This window comes from Botryllus schlosseri, chromosome 13 (genome assembly GCF_051294905.1).
Source record: "Botryllus schlosseri isolate E-star chromosome 13, Bs_hap1, whole genome shotgun sequence".
Taxonomy (NCBI): Eukaryota; Metazoa; Chordata; class Ascidiacea; order Stolidobranchia; family Styelidae; genus Botryllus; species Botryllus schlosseri.
In genome coordinates, this window is record NC_137248.1 from 11565720 (window position 1) to 11587191 (window position 21472).

General features: G+C 39.7%; 1 protein-coding gene across 9 annotated transcripts in view; it reads right to left on the reverse strand.

The window, feature by feature from the left end:
- Nucleotides 1–21472, reverse strand: part of LOC145454064 (tyrosine-protein phosphatase non-receptor type 12-like) — a 38335-nt gene that overhangs the window by 12125 nt on the left and 4738 nt on the right. For 3 of the 9 annotated variants that reach the window (XR_013920024.1, XM_080332050.1, XM_080332051.1), the window contains exons 4-17: nucleotides 19356–19504; nucleotides 18289–18343; nucleotides 16520–16582; nucleotides 15762–15877; nucleotides 12014–12116; nucleotides 11039–11116; nucleotides 9726–9827; nucleotides 8953–9278; nucleotides 5571–6715; nucleotides 4230–4301; nucleotides 3606–3698; nucleotides 2850–2930; nucleotides 1945–2019; nucleotides 1091–1132 (exon numbers count right to left, since the gene is read on the reverse strand). Coding sequence is in view for 8 of the 9 variants with exons in the window: in XM_080332050.1 (XP_080188176.1) it covers nucleotides 1091–1132; nucleotides 1945–2019; nucleotides 2850–2930; nucleotides 3606–3698; nucleotides 4230–4301; nucleotides 5571–6715; nucleotides 8953–9278; nucleotides 9726–9827; nucleotides 11039–11116; nucleotides 12014–12116; nucleotides 15762–15877; nucleotides 16520–16582; nucleotides 18289–18343; nucleotides 19356–19504 (2500 nt within the window). In the remaining variant the exon portion in view is untranslated. The remainder of the gene's footprint in view (nucleotides 1–1090; nucleotides 1133–1944; nucleotides 2020–2849; nucleotides 2931–3605; nucleotides 3699–4229; nucleotides 4302–5570; nucleotides 6716–8952; nucleotides 9279–9725; nucleotides 9828–11038; nucleotides 11117–12013; nucleotides 12117–15761; nucleotides 15878–16519; nucleotides 16583–18288; nucleotides 18344–19355; nucleotides 19505–21472) is intronic. The other 6 variants (XM_080332054.1, XM_080332055.1, XM_080332056.1 and 3 more) reach the window with 5 other exon arrangements.

Sequence of the window (21472 nt, forward strand, 5' to 3'; positions counted from 1 at the left end):
GAATTAAAATTCATTGACATCAAAACATCTGCTTCGGGCTGCTAGTTTCAGAATGCAAATCAAAACACATTCAGACTGTCGGTTATAGCATGTAACATTGACCCACTTCCGAGAACACAAAGACTGGGATTAGGTCAAACGGTTGTCAGGATATCAACTACAGCTCGCGTCCAAGTAGTATGAGACATAATAGTGAGGCAGTAGAAATTGGTAGTCATTCAAAAGAACCTAAGCTAACCAACCTCACCCCTAAACCTAACACAAGCTCAGCCGATTTAATCCCCAATTTTTAGCACTGTTCCAGTGGAGAAAAATCGACCAATCCCTTTCAAGTGAAATTTGCTTACCCTTAACCCGGTAGCAGTACAAGAAATAGAATACTGCATCAGGATTTTCAATGTCAGATGTCCAGTGACATCATCAACCAAGTCGGTCGCCTTTACTTCCATGACTTGACTGATAATCAACATATATCGCTTAGCAAATCGCCTCAATATCGAATCGTTTTTAATCAAAATTGGCCATTCTGTGATTCTCAATGGAAAGGGTCTTGAATATTCAAGGTTTTTATAGGCTCGCAGTAGCATCTGGCATCCTTTGACTGTTGCTATCAAATTACTGGTGACAGACTAAAACCATGGATAAAGCATGGACGTGTAGTGGCGTCCAGGCAGAAATTTGAAATATCAAATATTACGACATCATCACAACGAATAGCCAGCATTGACATATTACATCACCCCAGAAGGGATTAAACAACGCGCAAATTATTCAGCACTAATGAAGTCAGAAAAGTCTTATTCGCATTTTTTTCTGAACTTCCATACGCCACATGTATGACAGCAAATTCTACTTCATAATGAAATTGAAAACAAATGCTAATTACGACATTTAACAAGCAGGATAGAAATAGTGCCCACTGACAACTTCAATCTACATTACACAGCAATTAAAACACGCAAGATGCCTGCGTCTACAAAAGCACAGTTCACAACGGCAAGCAGGAGTAACGGAACACGGAAGCAACTGGTTCAGCGCATCAGTATAATCGCGATTTTTATCATGGGAATTCCATATCACGTGACCTCACCTTGTATAAACTGGTATGAGTCTTCAGTCCTTTCTGGCAGAGCTGCAGTTAGAAAATGAACAAACCAAAATTACATGCAATGATATCAAAACATGAGAAGCTACAATATGCACGGTTAGGATGCGTGAAATCATGGATTAGCGGAACTACCTTGTTATAAACGGCACAAAGCAAGATGAATATTTTGGGAAACATCGCGCTGAGCTGGTGTCCTACTCTTTATTTATTTGCTCGCATCTTTAGTGTGCCATAGTTCATAATGTTACAAGTATTGCTGCATGTATTTCTTCTAAGAAGTAGGTATTCATGATTTACCGTAGTCCATCAAAATATTTTTATGCATACAATAGAACACCTGTGATAAAACAACATGGACAGATCTCCGCATCTCACGTAAGGTACCTATTTGAAGATTGTCCATGGATACAACAACAATGGATAGAGTAATTCAAGACAAAATTAGTTGAAAATTTGTGAGGTAAGAAGCAAACTCCGCCTGTTTTTGTTAGAAATTAACAAATGGTCAGCTTTATTTAATCGTGTCTATTTTACATTCATTTGGAAGAAAGATACGGTATGGTTCATTGCAATAAATTTAAAATACTTTTATCATAGTGCTTACATTATTAGTATTCTTTGAAAATATACCTTGCGTCACAAGGACTGCCGCTAAGGGAAGTTATTGCAGAATACCCAGCCAGGAAAATTGTACCGGTATTATTACAAAAATCATAGATAAAAGAACACCTACACCAAAACTACTACATGCTAGATATTAGTAGAACTAGATATTTTGCTACAATTCACCATACTTTCATCAAACTAAAAACTAGATAGATTGTGTCAAATCTTACGAGGAGCATCATCGTCAAGAGGTATCTGAGATTCCACAGTTTTGATCGGTACTGTCGGAGGCAGATCTCTTCTACCTGCGATATATACATAAAATCAGAACACTACAGACACCCTCACTGATCAGCATCGTGCTAAAACCAAAAACACATCTCACATTGCCAGCAAAGACAAAAAAACTAAATATGTTTGATAAATAATCGTATTGAAGATTCACTGTGCTTTCAAATTCGTCAAGACGTACCTTTTGTAGAGTTGAAGACCGTTTTTACTTTATGTACGTCAGCATAGATATCCATAATATTCAGCATCAACATTAGGTAGATGATAACTTATCATCCATTATTGTGAACACCGACTATAAATATGCTCTAAGATTGCAATGCACGATTGCAAATCATAGGCCATGCTTCTCTAGAAGGACAAAGGCAAACCGCTGCTACTACTTTTAGGAATCATTATAATCGCCACTGCACGATAATTTGTTACACACTATGACTCATAGAACAATTTTCATGCAGCACCAATTACAAATTTCATTACTACCACAATTTTTCTACCGTAGGAAATCATTGACCAAATCTAGCAGACATTATTCAATATGCGTTCGTTCAATTCGTATCTAAAGCCTAAGATCATCTGCCGCATACTATCTGTATATGACCGGAATGATAGCAAAAAGGCCAATGGCCTCACGAGACAAGGCATTCAAACATTGAATGTTACAAGCATAACGTCTTCCGCAAAGCTACATGCATACGCAACTCCACTTGCTATCAATTTCAAGAAGTAAAAGTTGCTGTGTACACGAAACGGAGTGTTTCCTGGTACTACGTCTACTGACAACAATTCGCACTTGGGCCTAGCAAGCACCAGCAGGCTGTGAGAAAGAGAAGAAATGAATTACCGTTCGCATCGACTTCGTTGTAAAAATTATTCTTTTTATATTTTTGAAAATTATTTCCACTCTGAATTCCAGGTGCGGCGTCTGGTAGGGATGCAGAGGAAACAATTATAAACACAGGAAAGAAAAGTTACGACAATGACAAGGATTAATGAATTACAATGCAATCCGATAAATTCAATCCTTTAATGAAACAAATTGATAAACGTACGCTTATATCATTGTGCATGACTTCATCGGCACGGCCGACTTTGCAGTCGAATAGCCGCATGAGCAAATAATCAAATTACATTACTATGGCCACTTTATGGAGACGTCTTATTCTGCGTGAACCACGGATGTACGCAGTCCTTTTTGGATTCAAGAAATATGGAAGCTTGATGCCACGCAAACTTGCTTCTTTTATATATGCAAGTTTCGTTCGCAAAAAGCGAGTGATTTGAAGATTGGAAATAAATCCATGTCCTTGCACCGAATAAAATATATAAATAGTCATTTCTACCACAGAGTGCACAACGGGAGTAATTCAGGATTGGGTTTATGAACCATTAAAACGTAGTGCTGTACTAGTGACTCAATGAAATTGGCTTCAAAAGCAACATATTTACAGAATAGATTTGATTATGTGACATGTTGGCTGCGAATAGAGTAAAAAATATGGTATTTTATCAATCCACTCATCACACGTCCTATTACTCATCTATACAAATTCATCGCTTCTACATTGAATGCGTTAGTAAAAGAACCGAAACCAATTACCATTTGTGTTAGGAAGAGTAACATCACAGTACTGATGTTGCTTTGTGTATGTTTGAAGTTTTGCCTGACGGACCGGAGAATTTGGAGCACTATCTGAAATCGAATCATCCCAATATTGCAGAGGTCTGCAGTAAACGTGACACAAATCCCATTATTAGACCTTGACTTGGAAAAGGGGTGATTCTACTATGTTTATAGGAATACTAGACTACTATAAAACTCCAGAAAGATTTATTCTTTGATCATTACAAAATCAGTTAATTGATGACTGACATAATATCCCTTGTGATATTATAAAATGCAGTGTCCTTTTCACGATATATTGGTACTCCATTGTTATTTGAATATCGGACGATAATGGTGAGCAGAATCACTACAACCTAACAAATCAGCCTCAAAGTTTATGTAGCCATCTGTAAGTTGAGATCCATGAAGAATACGCTACCAGTAATGTTGTGAACCCGCGGTTATGCGGATGTCAAGCTTTTTTGTAATAGCTCGAAATTTCGTGAACATGAAAGGGTAATAGAGCATACACTATGCTAATTCCATTCGGATTTTCAAGTCAAGGTCTGGCAATGGGGTTTGCTGTGATTCACCGCCACAACGAATTAATTCAAGCACCTTCGCCTGACGAACGATCTGGCAAACGCCTAATTGACCTTCTGGGCTTTGTTGGCACCGGCCTCTTCACTTCTTCAAAACATGACAAGTTATAAAACAGAATAACAAAGAAAAACATACCAGAATCACAATCACAACAAAATGTCAAAATAACGGGATGGCATAAATAAAAAAAGTCTCGGGCAGATTGTAAAACCGTTAACCTCCCTGTGCCATGTTTAGAGCACAGTGTTTTTGATAAGTAGCTGAGCAAGTTTACAGAACTTGGACGGACTGGGAACGACTCAATTCCCTGATTTCTCTTTGTTGCAATCAACCATTGAGAAAACAGCTGACAAAACTCGCCATGTAGGCAGGACTAGTGTTTCTACTTTTCCTACTTTTCAGCCAGACTCCGTAGAGACAGGTGGACTTGTTTGGTGCGGGTGTGATCAGACTAGTTGACCTCCAAGGTCGTATCGATGATTCCTATCTCATACCCAATGCCGTGCATGCGTATTTTCTGTACCAACATTATTGCTGACTGTTTGTTATGTATTTCGGTTGGATGATAATGAAGACTCTTTCTCTCTCTCATCATCAGGTTATTCTTATGTGAGACGAATGTATTTGCATGGAATCGAACGGGCCTGATGCTATGCTTTACACTGCATTGCACATTGCAATGCTTACATTCATCTCTCCAAATCTTTCTTCCAATCGGCTATGGAATTCCGAGACTCCATCACCAAAGCAAATCAGAAAACGAAATGTAGATTAATATAAATCAGGTACAGCATTGCAGAGATCACACAGTCCAGGAGTGGGCCACTAGCATCCAGGATCGTTCAAGAAAAGACAACTTAATCATACTTGCAGTTGCAAACACAGGTCAGGTTGATTGGAATTATCATCCGATATATCGTAATAAATGGGCAAAACGTAGCATAGAAATGGTTGAAACTATAATATTCACAGTGTAGCATTGCAATAGCATTATGTCGGGCCCAAAGCACATCCAGTCACGGAACAGCGAGATATCTGATCCGGCAGAGTAGCTAATTTATGGCTCATTTCAACTTCAAGCAAAGGATCTCGAAGCTAAAACACACTCTCTCTCTCTCTCGGATGAAAAATCAACAGATTACAACTCAAAATCATACTGTACATTGTGCATTCAACGAAAAAAACGACTAATACCGCATATGCAAATTGCAAAACCACACTCAGGCTACAAACCAATCAAACAGACCATCCAAAATAACCGATTCGAAAAAATCTCGTGCCAATAAGAACATGCATCAAATAACGACAAATCATCACAAGCAAGCGTACCACAAAACGCAAAATCAAAAAACTGACCTTCGACACAGGCAGTACCAACAGAACCATGCGAGTCACTCCTATTGCTTCGACTGACGACAGAGTCATTGACATAATCTTTGTGTGCAGGCTCAACACTTTGGGGCGGGTTCATGCCGGGCGCGTCACCGTAACTCATATTATCCAACGCGTTACCGATGGCCACCGGTGGCAGAACGTGGTTTACATACGACTGCGGCGCGTCGTTCACGTTTTGAAAACCAGATTCGACGGGCTGCGACCGATCACGCGAATTTACCGGCAATCCGTAAGCGGGATTTGAAGCGCAGATGGCCGGATTAGAATCTACTACGTCTCGACTCAAGCTATCCGTGGGCGAATACGGGTCGGACACAAGCCTAGGTCTCGCGGCATAAAACGCTGCGGCATTGCCGATTTTTGTCTCGACCACTTTAACGTTATCGGGCGTGGTCCTGCCCGGCGTGCCATTCTTACCGCGCCACTTAGCGTCATTCGACCGGGACAAAACAAACCGGTCAGTGTTAGAAACCGACGCGGACCGAAAGACCGAGACAACTTTAGGTTTTACTCCTGGAGGCTTCTTTTTTATTTCAGGTTTTTCTCCAGATATTTTAGAGTCGGAGTGTGGTGGCGAGTCATGCGGGCGGGGCCTTGGGTTCAAAGGTCGTGGAACTGGTTTGCCTTCAAACAATTTTTTCCTATCTTGCACTGTCGTTTCGCCGGTACTCTCGGTGGTGGCCGGGTTTTGGGGTTTAGGGGTGACCCTAGGTTTTGGCTTTACTGGGGGAGGGCCTGGTTTTAAACCGTCAAAATTAGCCTTCGACAAAGGCGAGTCGGCCTCCGACTCGCTCGTTAAATCGTCCTCTTCGCGAATCTTAAGTTTAGAATCATGTTTCGACTCTGGCGATTTTATCGGCGCTTGCGATTTGCTTTTGACTTCGAAAAAATTCGCTTTCTCTTGCACCGGGCTTTTCGCGTGCTGCCGTCGCGCGGCCGGTTTCGGTTTAGTCGCGCCATTGTCGTTTTTGGAATGCGTTAGTGGGACGGTTGTGCTGTTAAAGGAACTCAAAACGGGTGCAGTTTTGTCATGCATGGGTGATGTGGGACACGCGATTGTACCTTGGGCCTTGGCAGGCGGCGCTGGTTTCGCGGCAGGATTCGGTCTGTGAAAAGAAGTTTCGATTCATTCCGCGCCAAAATTAGGTACCTGGCACATTTGTAACTAGTGAATTGATTAAATGTGCAACTAGAACTAGAACTACTCAAAAGACCAGTCAAGGCTACGTCTCCAGAAATTTTTAATATACTGACTACGGAAACTCCTCTTATTTTTTCACAGAACTCTAATTCCGACTACAACATTCCCGTAAATCTACTCAAACAGTTCTAACTCGATTGGTATTAGATGCACCAAGTTAATCAACCTGCTTCATGAATTTACAGGAAATTGTGCACGTAGAAAGAAAGTAAGTTTGTGAAAATCCTATCTAGAACAGTGGTTCTCAACCGGGGGTCCGCGAAGCATTTTCGGGGGGTCCGCGAAGCCTCTAAATTTACACAATAGTTGAGATCCTAAATTGTATTTTTCAAAATTATGAAAATCACAAGGCAGTTTCGCTTACCAGAGCTCACATCAACAGAATGAATGGCCGTCAGAAATGAAATATCCTACTGTGCAGACACATTCTGATTGCTAAATTACCAATAGCCTACCGATACATATATTTTACTGTTTAGAGATATTTTGTTGGGGATTGTATAAAAAATATAAAGTTGGATTAGTAAGGTCAATCACGATGACTTCGAAATGTTTACAAAGATCCATTTTCCCTGTGATATTCTTAACCATTTTCCGTGATAACTTCAAGATGAGCTGCTAGATAAAAATGACCAGCAGGCTTGACGTATTATGTTCATCAATAAAATTGTTTGTGAATTTTAGTGCTATATTTGTTGCGATCATACCTAAATGGGTTGTTGGAAGCGTTATGCGTTATTATCACGTTCACCACCACCTATCTTTGTGAAAATGGATTTTCGGCACACGTTGGTATCAAATCGAAGGCGCGGATTTTCAAGATACAACAACGTATTCAAGAAATGCCATAGCAAAATTCACTTTAAAATAATAAAAGTCAACCCAATTTCTATAGAAATAGTATGACGTTATTTTCAAGAAGAGTCTTTTTGTTGCTGTTTATCACTAGCCTATACAGATATCATTTGCACAAGACAGTATCGATTGCATGATAATGGACCTGAATTTGAACTAAAACTTCGGGGGGGGGGGGTCCGTGACGGTCTAAAAGGGGTCCGCGAAGACAAAAAGGTTGAGAACCACTGATCTAGAATGAGTACAGTGGATACTATGGCAATTGAAACAGCACTGGGCACAACAATCAAGTAGTCGAATCTGAACTTAGTATCAACATTTTAGAGTTCAGGAGTTATATGCTCCTTGAGAATGATTCTTGCAATAGTATATCCAGGCATCAGTTTACACATTTCCAGGCTAGGTTGCGTGTCCTTACTTTTTTATCAATGTCGATGGCAACCCTGATTATAGTTACTGTTTACAAGTGTTTTTAGATTTCATTCGAAATTTGGCTTCATTTGATATTGTTCAGGTGTAATTACATACATACAATACATACTCGAAGCCTTGCTGCTATCTACAACGGCACGACGAGCGCTACTCAAATACTTTGGACGTCGCGCTACACTCACTAGGAATCGACACAGTCTGATTTGAGATTTCGAAAGAACGCTAAGTAAAGCATTTTGAAATGCTAAAATTGATTTCAGTTTCAAAATATTCTTGTTGCTGTTCGAAATAAGCTACTCTCTTGCGCCCAACATCAAAATTCGTCACCAGCTGATACGGCTTCAGCGATGGTAATAGCACTCCATGGAAGAAGAATTAGCTGATATGAATGGGGGCCCATTGCCCACTGCCAAAACCAAATCGCTTAGAAAATGACCTGTGGCTTCCCCACAAGATCAAGCTTTACGAGGAGATAGTTTTCCAGCAAGTACTGAGTCTAGCTAAACCCAATATTAATTATTTAGCCGCTGAAAAGTGTTGTAAGGTATCGTGCGCCGCTCATGGTTAAAATTAGAATGAATCTGATGAAAAGAATATTTTTTGTTGCATTTGTATTTCTTTAGCAAGATATCATTTCTACTGTGATAACTATGCCCGTCGCCGTTAGAGAGCACAGCGTTGTACTGGCGTAAAGTTTAAAAACGTGGTTGTCAATCTATGTGGCTTATTTTAGCTCGATATTGAATTCATGCGGCCCGCGGCCTGTACGTAATTTTAAAAGTGACCCGCGAACCGTTTTGAGTTGGCGACACTTGCTCTACATATACATCAGCCCGCGAAGGAAAAATGACATACTTAGCAGGCATAACTTCCGTCGGTGGCGACTTCACAGGCGCCAGGGCCGCTGACCTCTGTCGTAGATTGAGCTTTGCCGGCGGGCCCAGCACCGCGGGCATGCTCTGCTTCCTGGAATTTGCGGTGATGTCGAGGTTGGAGGACGGCGGAAACATCGTGGACAATGGCCTTTTCGGCTTGGGCGGCGGTTCTTCGGGGGCGTCGGCCAATATCTGAGCTCCGACCCCGTTCGACCTGGGCTCGAAGTTTTCGTATTGGGCCGTACGCGGCAGGCTGTTGCCGTTTCTCGGCTTGTCTTTGCTTATGCTCACGTTGACATATTCCTCCTGTAGACGAAATATTTATTATTTAACGTCTCAAATCCTGTTACTCGGTGTTGTTTTAAAGGAATTGACTTGAGTTAAAACTGTAGAAGTAAAATTGACTTGTGACTCGGAACCTTATGACTTGGCTACAACCCTGATGTCGTGTAAGCCTGGAAAGGATTCAAAACCACAAGAGGTCAGCAAAGAAGTACTAGCGTTGCCGACCAACCCTATTTACTCAGTTTTCAGTTTTTCAAGCAAATCAGGTCTAGAACACTTACGTTATACTTACTCGGGTATCGCTACTTCTATTTGTGCTTTACTAGAAATTTCCATTGCTACTGCTACTTCATTACAGTGGTGGTCAGGAAAGAAGTAATACTACATTTCCCTAGTACTCGAGTACTTTCTTATTTCTTCTGATATTCAAAACCGGAGATGCGTTATCAGCAACAGTCTAAATCTCACCCCTTGATATCCCACGCTGAATTCTTTATACTTCAGGGTTTGTGTGCGCATGTAAATCCGAAACAATTCGGATATCGCGACGTTTACAAACTCGTATTGTTCCTGCAAAAACACAAACGGTACAAAAACGATCAGGGGTTGCTTTTAAACTTCTCTGGCTGTTGGTTGTTTTGATAAGCGCAACCCAGGAAGAGCAACCGTCGTTTTCCAGGTGGATCATGAGCTAAATGGTCTGGAGGCTGTGGTTCCCATATGAAAATTCAGGGTAGTGTAACCACAAAATTTGTAAACTTGTAAACTGATGACTAAAAAAAAGGTCCTTATTTCCCCCATTTCAAAAATCAGAATCAAACTACGGTTAAAAGTTGAATCAAGTTATTTGCAGCTTTTTTGTCAACTTCGGGCAGCTTCCTAAATACTCAGAAGTTACGCAGTATGGTGTTTTAAGCTGTTTGGGGGAATCTTGGCGCTTCTTCGAAATACCCCCGAGATCAAAATTTATAAACAGTAAAATAAATTCTATTTCGTGTTGGGATTGAAGTTGTGGGTGCTGGATATTAGGGTTGTGAGTGGGAGATATTAGGGTTAGGGTCATCCCCTAACCGTAACATCTATCACCCACAACCCTAATATTCCATACCCAACACGAAAAAAGAATTTATTTTTCCGTTTATAAATTTTTATCTCGGGTGTATATCGAAGAAGCGACGGAATCTTATATAGCCACTTTTTACAACTTTTCTTTAATTTTTCATGCAACTTTCCGCCACTTTTTCGAATTTTCGTGCAGCTTTTTGCAAGTTTTTTTCGATTTTTTGAAGGCCTTTTCTGATTTGACGTACATTCAGGCGAAACCGCCAAAAATTATAATTTCACTGGGTCAATTCTTTCAGGTTATTGATTTTGTTAAAGTCGCCAACATCTAGTTTTGCTACGGTGCCTCTTTTGTGAAAATTAAATGCAACTTTTGTGAAAAATAAGGGCAATTTTCCACGGATGTGACTGCAACAAAAACTTGCCTTAAATTAATTACAAATGTCATAAATACCAAGGACAATGCAGTTTCATAAGACACCCTTCATGCCTTCAAAAAAAGTAGAAATCTCGGAAATAGGGACAGCCCAGTATCCGGCATTCAATATTCTGACGGTATCCGAATGAAAATAATATCGTGTACCAGTGTATACTGACTGAGTTTGTAACTAATTACTGTGTCACGATTCAGATTTCATGTTAGGCTCGGTGATGAGATCTCTTCATCAGAGTCGTTCAAGTTTCTAACTCGTCAACTAGGCAAGCATGACCGGTATTACCTTTGTCTGAACAATAGCGGGCCTCTGCCTTCTCATCTGCGCAATGATTTCGAAGGTTTTGAAATTTGGAGGTACCCTCTGAAAATGAAGTTTCGTTGAACACACACCGAGAATCTCTAAACTCGTAAATATTCATCAAGAATGGCGTTCGCTGATTATTAGTAGGGCTGGGCAAAATCAACTAACAGGGTGATTCGATTACGAGTCCTGTATCAAGCTTTGAGTCAAGTATTTGAGTAATATAAGTAATATTCACTAAAAATTTCTTCTTTGCTAGTATCTTTTCTGTGGCCACAAGGAAAATGATGCCAGCTACACGTCATGAAAAACAAGAATAGGACGTAGCACATAGTATATCTTTTTCCTTGATGTTTTTGCAGCATATACAGTGACTCATGATATACATAAACACAATATGTGCATATGCATACCATCAGTGCATAATGTGCATATGCTGACGAACAAGGAAGGTGCAGATAAAGGCTCTGTAACGCTTTCTAGGTCTTGCACCACCACTCCAAGCCCGGACACCAACATCAGGTCTTTGGCCTGACCCGGCTGGTGATGAAACCCACGACCTAACGACCAAGAAGCCGGACGCTCCACCCTTACGCTATCTTTTCGATAAATAATATTGTATTTCCGGAGTATGTACACTTTGTAGGTTTTTGTGTCTATTGCGAGGATTGCAACTTGACAGAAATGTCGTTCCATGAATACTTGTGGGCATGAACAACATGTTTTTTATGGCGCTGAGATACTGGTTACGGAGTTTTAGAGGCTCACACGACGGAAATGAAGTATTGAAACTATATTTTTTGTGCTAAGGCGTGTATTTTGGTTACTCAAAAAATATGGAATATCACTACCGTACTCGACTCGTATCACTACAATTGAGATTCGACTTTGATGACAGTACTTGAATCCGTGTACTCAGTCCAAATAGTTCACCTTACGTATAACCCACACACGTACCTTGTGATAGAGTAAATTCCTGACGTAGTCCAACACAATCGCCGCACCAGTACGGCCGCACCCAGCACTGCAGTGAATGCATAGCGGGGTCCTTACATCTTCACTAAAACAGAGGCACACAATTTTCCAAAAATCACTTCCAGTAACTGCCTAGAAAATCACTAGAGCCACGCAGTACACATCATGATCCTGTTTGTACCAGAACAGAAAGGGGATTCGCCAATAGCTGCGTCAAGTGTTTTTCAAACATTTGTTCTTATTCAATTTGTATGCTACAGATACACTGGGCGTTGCCGTAGGAATTCCTGACATCTTAACATTTCCTGAAGCATCTCCTGCTACCCAAGCAGAAAAGATGCAGTGAATTTGAACGGAGAACAAGCACCGATGTATCGCATCCTGAAGCAGATCAAACTAATGAGAGTAGAGTGGTTTTGAGTGGAATGTATCAATGTGTTGGATTTTGTTTTCCAATAAATTATGTTGAAAATATGTGCATTATCATTGACAACCTCATAAGTAGAAGAGTAAGCAGCCTAAAAACAAATCCGAGCGTAGGTCGTATATCTACTTAGCAGTGTTATTATAAGAGGTAACTGAATACATATAACTAGGCTACTATGCATTACTGACCGTGATCGCATCTGCAAAAAGGTATGCTATAGTACTAGTCTATGGTTCATAGCAGGGACGGGCAACTTCTCCGGTCGACGGGTCGGATATCGCAAAGTCACTCAGACATCTGTGGTCGGTCAAATTTGCCAATAAGTTCTTTGAACTCTGGCTGCATGTCGCATGTAGGAACCTTTAGTAAAGACTGCACGTGAACATCTGTTATACTGGAACGCAGTCTTGTCTCGTTGATTTTCATGGTCGAAAATGTATGTAGATCCGAGCAGAGCAAGTAGTTTCTTGTCCATCCTTCTCGGGTTGGCAAAGTTGGATTCATTTTGTGACGCATAAAATTTGTCAATACTTTCAGAATACATTTCACTTTCAGGGTAGAAACTCTCAGCGGGTCGGATATTGCCCGTCCCTGGTTTATAGTCACAATTGATAATATGAATACAGATGTCCGCACAGTGAGAAGCATACATTTTGTTTCGTATTGAATTCATAAACGCAATCATTTTAAACCTACAGAGTACTCCCATGATGTAACATGGAGTCCAGAATCTAGGTAAAGCATTTAGAATTATAGGGAAATGTCTGAATGTCTTACTGTACTCTAGTTGGCAATCGAACGGAGTGAACACATCATCAATTCACACATTTTATCTCATCAATGGAGATGTGAAAGACAGTATCAATCATAAATTAATGTTTCGTTCTTCTGTTGGCAGGCGACGCACTGAACAAACAAATTGTGATTACATTGGCGGAGAACGCTACTACTTTCTCTTGATTTTGCAGCATCAAATATTTAACAGGAGTGTTGAAGACTTGACAACACAAGTGCCGGCACATTATTAGTTCCGAGTCGGGCAATTCCCAAAGCACAAGTGAAATTTGTACAGATTTGAAAAAAGGGAAAAAATTTTAACATAATAGTATTGATTAGAAGAATTATTACACCAAAATTATCAGCACAAGCTAAACTTCTACTGAATTTGTTGTTTTAGGAACAATTCCATTCGGAATATCAACAATAGTAGTCCTTCGACGCTCAAAAGGATTTGAATTTACCCCGTTCCAGACTAAAAGAATACCTCGACAAATACAATTTTATATATTGAATGAAGTCTAGAAAAACAGCAATTACTATTCCAGGTATTTGGTCGGAAAGCCACCAGTTATCTCAAACACATAGTAGGCTTTGAAACCAGACCAGTGTAATAGCTGCAGTATCAACATACCCGATCAAGTTTACCAGAAGATATTCAATACACTGTCAGTTACTCATACCGAGCAGTCATAGCACACTTTTCGGACATACCATAAGATGAGCTTAGTTTTGTAAAGTCATATTGTTTAGTGTTGATATAGCCCTACCCTACCTTAATGCTGAAGCAATATGGTACATTGTAGAATTCAACCGAACTTGCAACGTCTTAGAAATTACAAGACCTTGTTAGGTCTGCTGTGGAAACTAACAAGGTCTTATATATATCGTCTGCTATCGGCGCAACAAAGTATTAAAATTACAGTGATTTCAATCAGTGAAATTAAACTGAACGCGATAGGTAGAACCAATCTCACAACTAAAAATGTTTATATCTGGAAATGGAGGGTTACAATATATTTGTGTATGTTGTATAGTTGCATGTATAAGAGAACCCCCGAAAGATACAGAGCAATTTCAACAAAGAACTGGATTTTGAGAGTGCGACCAATTAATCTAGTATTGACGTAAAGGACAGCAAAAAAGTACAACTCCCTATTACTCCCTATTAGTATTCTAGTTTGACAACTTGATATCAGGTCACATAATTGTGTGCTAACTTAAATATAGTGGCATAGTAAATCAGGTGATCCTGTGTGCCGAAAATAGACCTATTAGAATTTTGCAAACAAGATCATGAAGGCACATAAAACTGAAGTCACTGACACCAAGCGCGCTGATGTCTATACTATTTGGGCTACAGACAGCATTATGACATCCCGTGAATTATAAAAGTTTGAGTACTTTTTAAGAGTTTGCACTCACCAGTATCAACCTAAACATAGTGTACAGAATTCAATTTTCAGCATATAATTTTAGTTACTGCAATAATGTATAACTGAAACCCTGTGTGAATTACCAGCTCCACCAAAATGAACAAACTTGACCACTTCAGTACTGGAAAAAATCTGATTGCAGTTAGACATAACAGCGACCTGAACAATCAATACAAAAACCAAACGTTTGAAGCATCAGGTTTTAAAATTAACGTAACTACGGAAGTGAAATCTTCAATGACCTTACAGCGAAGAATTGTGTCAACCGTGAATACGGCTGTAGTGAGTCAAATCAGCAACAACTTTCAAAGGGCAACGCAAGACCAATCAATGGTCAAATGTTGATCACTGCCTAGTTACCGAGCTATTATTGAACACCAACAGTCCTCTGTGAAACCAGATCACAACCAGTCATCATATCTAGTAGAGAGTATCTCTGAACCTCCTCTCTAGCTAACAGAAAGTTAGCAGGATGCATGCAACACACGACGCGCATTGGGAAAGTCCCATTAGACCTGCGTTGAGAGCAATCATAACCATCACTTTTTAGAAAGGTAAAAATTTTCACCTATCAATAATATTAATAGCCTGTTTAGTTGATATGAATACAACTAATCACTGCGCTGAAATTTTCGGCATGCCACAGTATTGTAAAACATGGTGGTGGGTTGGGTACTGTAGTATAATACCTTTGAAGGTGTGGCTGTATAGAGAATATCAATGGAATTTAGGTTTAGCCCTTGGAGAGTATGACTCTCAGGCACTAAGAAACAGACACTACCTTTCTTAGGTTTCAACAGTTCAAAAGAACTTATCTCCGACGGTTGCCGAGCTGAGGCAAACACAATATTTAAGCCAACCTTCCCTTGCAATCCCACGGCCATTCATACCTGTACTGGGGCCTAACTGTGCATGATGTACAGGGTTGGACCATACAGCACACCAGAGCGACACTACACCGGTACATTCTAGATGGCGTTAATCCACAAATTTGATTTGTCAACTTTAAGAAGCATATTTATTATATATATAGTTAATACAAGAATCATTAGCAGCCTAAATTAGTAATAAATAGTAGACAAATGAATACCTGTATGATTGCACGTCACGGACATGGTTGATTAATGTAATGATCTCATAGCAAGTCTTCGGCACACCATGATCCGGCCAACTGGTGTAATGAAACTGTTTGATGTAGCGAGTTTCCTGCAAATAGCAAATTGCGAAAAAAGCTGAATTGCATTCAACAGCATCAACGTTAACTAATAAGATAGTCCGCATTAGACCACGCTAAAATTGATCATCTGCCGATAAAAACAATGTAAATCATATCCTGTGATTCATGAAGATTTTTGGGCTTTTAATAATACCATAAATACAAAATACTGAATACTCAATCACAAATTCCGGGGCGTTATCGTGATTACAATGGTTGACAACATAATGCCAACATCTCTTCTCTGGAAGGGAAGTGTTTAATACATGCAAATGATATGAACAATCTCTTGATTCTTCCATATTGCTGCACTCACAACAAATACTTATTGGAACGAGTGTCCTACAAAAAGGCGGCATCTTATTGATAAATGGGAAGCCCTACAATTTAGACTTCAGATCAAGGTCTATGCAAAAATGAATGCGGAAAGCACATTTAACACATAAATGACAGTGACGCCACATGAGCAATGACATGCAGCTCAATGGAGACATTCCAGCGCCCAAGTATATCATAGTTCATTGACACAAGGCTCCAAACCACATCTTTCACACTTCTAGGCTAATGCCACAATAAAGCATGTCACACTGGGAAGATAATGTCACAATGGTAAGAAATAAAAAGAGGATTACCTGGCCATTAACTACTTTCATCACTCGTAAGCAGTAGCCCTCTTCTAAATTATCATCACTTTCCTGCCAAAAACAAAAGAACAAGGGAATTACGGACAAGTTGAACGTAACAGGCATTACTGAAGTAAGAAACTCGGCCGTATCATGCACCCAATATTGTGCAAAGATTTCAAAGGGCATGACCTGTTGATTATATCACTTCACGAAATAAATGGTGGCAGGCAGTCTTGGAATTGGTGAATTTGGGAGCGTTCCCTGTCAAGACAGGCGGGCGGATATGGAATCTGAGTCCAAGGACCTGGTGAAACGTTTAAAAATAGGTATGGTATCTATAAATTCCCAGCAGAGAGAGCAAAATGATCTGATGATTATCAGGTCGATAAATTATCTTCATCCAAATTCGCTAGATCTCAAATAAAATTCTTCAAATAAACAGCAAATACACATTCAATAGCGATTGTTGCCAATTAATGCACACGAAGACAGAAGAAATCAAAGGAATCTCATTGTTTTTACACGTTGGAACAACATGACGCATCAATGACACGATGCCTGCTTCAACATGATACAACAGTTCCTGCTATGATACATACCGACTGATCAGATTTGAACTTGAAACCAATGATCCACGTCAGGTTATTCAAATTTCTTAACGTTGTTTTCAAAGGATAATCCTAAATGTTTTCACGGGATAGATCGAGGAAATATTCATATATATTCACATATTTTACATGCAGATGAGTGTCTTTTACATCAAAAATGCTGTGATTACCTATTTGATGACCTGTGAACTTAGTGGAAGCATGAATTAGCCTACTCAAATTGTTATTTCACTTTCAACATCCAGTGAATCCAACGACTCAATTTCAAACTGAACTGTACTTTTGTGCAAGACATCCAATTATTACATTGCAAACCATGCCTTTATGCTCATTACTCAAATAAGTATCTCAATCAATCCCAAATCACTGTGTCATCAGCCAGGCTTCATTTCCCTAGTCGAAAGTAGTTGAGTCGACAGTAGGTATTACTCATTTGCAGTGGTCTTAGGGAAACAATGTCAGCTGTAGAGGCCATCACTAACAGGCTTAATTCTCCAAAAGTGTCAACAAGCTGGTCAGGTATTGGTGTGATAATTAAATTCCAGTCAATCAGGAGGGACTGTTTCGCGGCAATATGGATACTTCAATCGCTATATACACAAGACTCCCCGGGCATAACAAACACACTGTGTTCTGCTCGAAGTGTTTCGGTTTGGTATGTGTGCAGACACTGCCTTGAATGTTTACCAATAAACATTACATCGCTTACAGAGCCTAAACACTGTGCGCTGCTTTCTGTTCAAAAGCGTACAGAGTACTACATATCACATGAAAATAATTATTCACTATAGAATGTGCCTGTGGAGGAGTATGCCAACTAGATAACAGTCACATCCCGTGAACAAGGACTTCACGTAAATTCGATTTCTCTACAACGTGCGACTGACGAAAAGAGATTCATAATAGTTTTCTTTTTTCAGTAGGAATCCAGTATAATGGTGTCTGTGGCACCTTGCGCAAGCATTAAGGCAGCTGGTTCCATTGTATAGGAAACAGCACCCGATATCCAACGATCAGCTTAATTACACGATTTGCTGTGCGTTTATCATGGCTGTCTGCAGTATTCTGCATATCCCATGGACGACTGATCTATTCGTATCAATGCCGCTACACTCAGCATTTACTGGTACCATTATCAAGCAATTTAGCCATTAAATGCAGACGTACCGATGTTACAGTAATAGATCCGAAGGTCTTAGTCTCTCCTCTGTTCGCCCAGTACCTGAAGAAAAAGTTATTTTCATGACGTGTTTAAACATATTAGCGGTATCAATTTGCTGCAATTACGTGCGTATAAAACAAACTTTTCACATTCACATTTTCACATACTTGGGGCCTCCAAAGTGGAATCAGTCAATTCCAAATATTTAGGCTATTTATTAATACATTAATACATTTCAGCCCGTCAATTTAAATGGCTAAATCGACCTGTCTGTCATACAATTTTATTAACGCAAAACCAATCCTGTATTTGAATGGCAATTGCTGGACCATGGAGACCGTTTCAAAGTTTAATTAGATGGAAGAAACATCAATGACTGTCAAATTTCAACAGAAATAGGATCACAATGTAGGAAGCCATAGAATTTGTGACAATAGAACTAATGCAAGGCAGCAAGAAGACAGCATACGACACAGCTGCCGGCAGTTTCCTGCTTGCTAAACAAGACGTTTCGATCATAACACAATGGGATGACAGGATAGTGTAATCAGCTATACAATGTGTCAACTGATACCAAATGAGATATTTGACATTACTGCGACACTGTCACAAAATCTGGGCGTCGCAAGCATTGCTGATCAGGGTTGGCGAGAAGTCATCCACTAGCACACGGAGTGGGCAAAAATTGTCAAGTGCAACACATGTTACAGTGAGGTGTGGTTGTGAGAATATGTAAATACCATATGCAATGTTTATGTCGATATGTAGGCGTGAGCCTAGGTACAGAATGATTGATAGTATGGGATAGCATTTGGGAATTGAAATCAGTAACAGTAAAAGTACAATACTAAAGCAGCTATCCTTAGCTTCAATCCATTCCCAATTTCCATAAAGCACATTTATGTAGTGATTTTACTGTACCATTGGGACATTGAATTGCTCTCCACTTCAATAGTGTAGTGCTGTACTCGAGCCAAGTCTAGGGCTCCTTTATATACTGTACTACCGCAATCGTTATTGTGAAAGATAGAAAAGCGATAACATACGCAAATAACGAGTAGACGCGGATTACCTTTCACATTTCTTCTTGCCAAGCTCAATTTCCCGGCACACCATGACAACGACGTTGACATTGTACTGCCATAGCATTTGCCAAAAATCCAAAACTGTGTGTGGGAGCGGTCCTTGGGAGGCGATATAGCTTTTTCGGTTATCAGCACCCTGAAAATGTGAATTGATACTGTCTATTTTTTCAATTAATGATGAAGATTTAAAATTTTTGTCTGCACCATCGTGGTTCTTGGACGATGGAGATGAGAAGGAACCATTATCAAGTCAGCATCACCATTTTCCATTCTACGCTATCCCGGAGTGCTGAGGCCTAGTAGGGAGGATGCGGATACCAGTTTCATAACAAGTCTTTGGTATGACCTGGCTGGGGATTGAGCCCATGACCAACCGATGAAGAAGCTGGACGCTATGTCAGGGACAAATTACCGTACCAATCAGTTGTCGGGGAATTTAAGTCCAAGACAACCAATTTGAGCATTACACTTCCATGTTTCGATTCATACCAAAATGGATTGTTCAATTTCAGAGCTTTAATGGATGTAGTGAGAAAATTAGGCAAAACAGCACTTCCCACAACGAGAAACTGAAAATTGAGACACAGGAACTCTCAAACAATGTTGCCAGTTGTTTAATATATCAATCCCAATGGCCTATGCATTGTCTTTGTGAAAAAATGCAAGGATAACCTTGGTGAGAAAACATTGAATACTAGCTCGATATGCGTTCTTCAATTACCTGAGTGTACTTTTTCCATTCAAAGAGTTTACGAGAAAAATGAATGGAAAAGTGATGAAGTCATTTCAAGCAACATAAGTTCCTACTGCTCAAGCTTTTTGGGAATTAAAGAAAAACAATTTGACACAAATAATAAGAAATTGGGCGATTGACGGTTTTTCTCAGGTATTTGTTCTGGAATTCATGATCTGCATGAAGTCAAACTATACCTTTCAAGAGTACATCCCCCAGGGAGCAACCTACTAGAGCAGTCTAGGTATGCAGACTCAGTGCTTAGGAAATCAATAAGTAGGTTTTAGGTTATGTCTTAGGTGGTATACTTAGTTGACCTGATATACAAGGCCAAAAATCAATAATAAAAATCGTTAAATTCCCCAAAATGTCAACGACTTTATTAGAGTAACCTGTTACTGGTGGGTGCCTTTCTTTCACCTAGACTTATATATATAATTTTACAGGACTAAAGCCGATGGTGTACAATGTATGTATAATATATAAGAAAATATCAACATCACCGGTTTTCCAATGTGGCACCGTCACACAAATTATCACTATCAAGATTGTGAACATATGTAAAGGTTATGTTGATCAACTCTCATATAGAATCTGTTTTAATGACAGAATACCCCCTTCCATTCCAACCATGCAGTTACCATTCCAAGTTTTGACTATGACCTACTGAGTCAAAGGCCAACTCATAAGGCACAACAGTAATAGGAAATGACATATATTTTTCTTTTGATGTCTGTCCTGCCTTGGATCCCCAACTCAAAAACTTTTCCAAGGCCACTGTTGACATTATAGTCTCGACAAAAAAATTGATGTGTATGATGTATATGACAACTGAGACTGGCCCGCAACAAAGCAATTCATCGAATTTTAAAATTGGACATATCCTTAGATTAACACAAACAAAAAGAGCTGGGGAAATGGGAGGTATTATAGGAGAAATGAGGAGAGAGTGTCAGAGATTACCGACATTTTTTGATAACAATGCAAAGGAAATGGATAGCAATTAGATTAAAAATGGCTGAGCCAACATTTAAATAGTAGCATAGAATAGGAGACTAGGTACTCGGTGGCAAATTGGCGATTCAACTGGCTATCGTGGTGTTTCTATGCAGTGAACACTGAACACGCATCTTTTTGTCTATCAAATAATTCACACACTAGATCACATCTAAATGACAAAGCGAAAGTTGTTCTGCACATATTGCAATTAACAACAAGACATATGAAGTTGTTACATATGTCATCATCCTTATCATTATGTTGGGTTTGATATGTTATAAGAACAGTCTGAAATCTCCACGTCTGGCTATGTGAAGTAGGTTTCTGCTGTGAGTCCGAAGATTTGTCACAGCACTGAAAGCACGTTCTTAT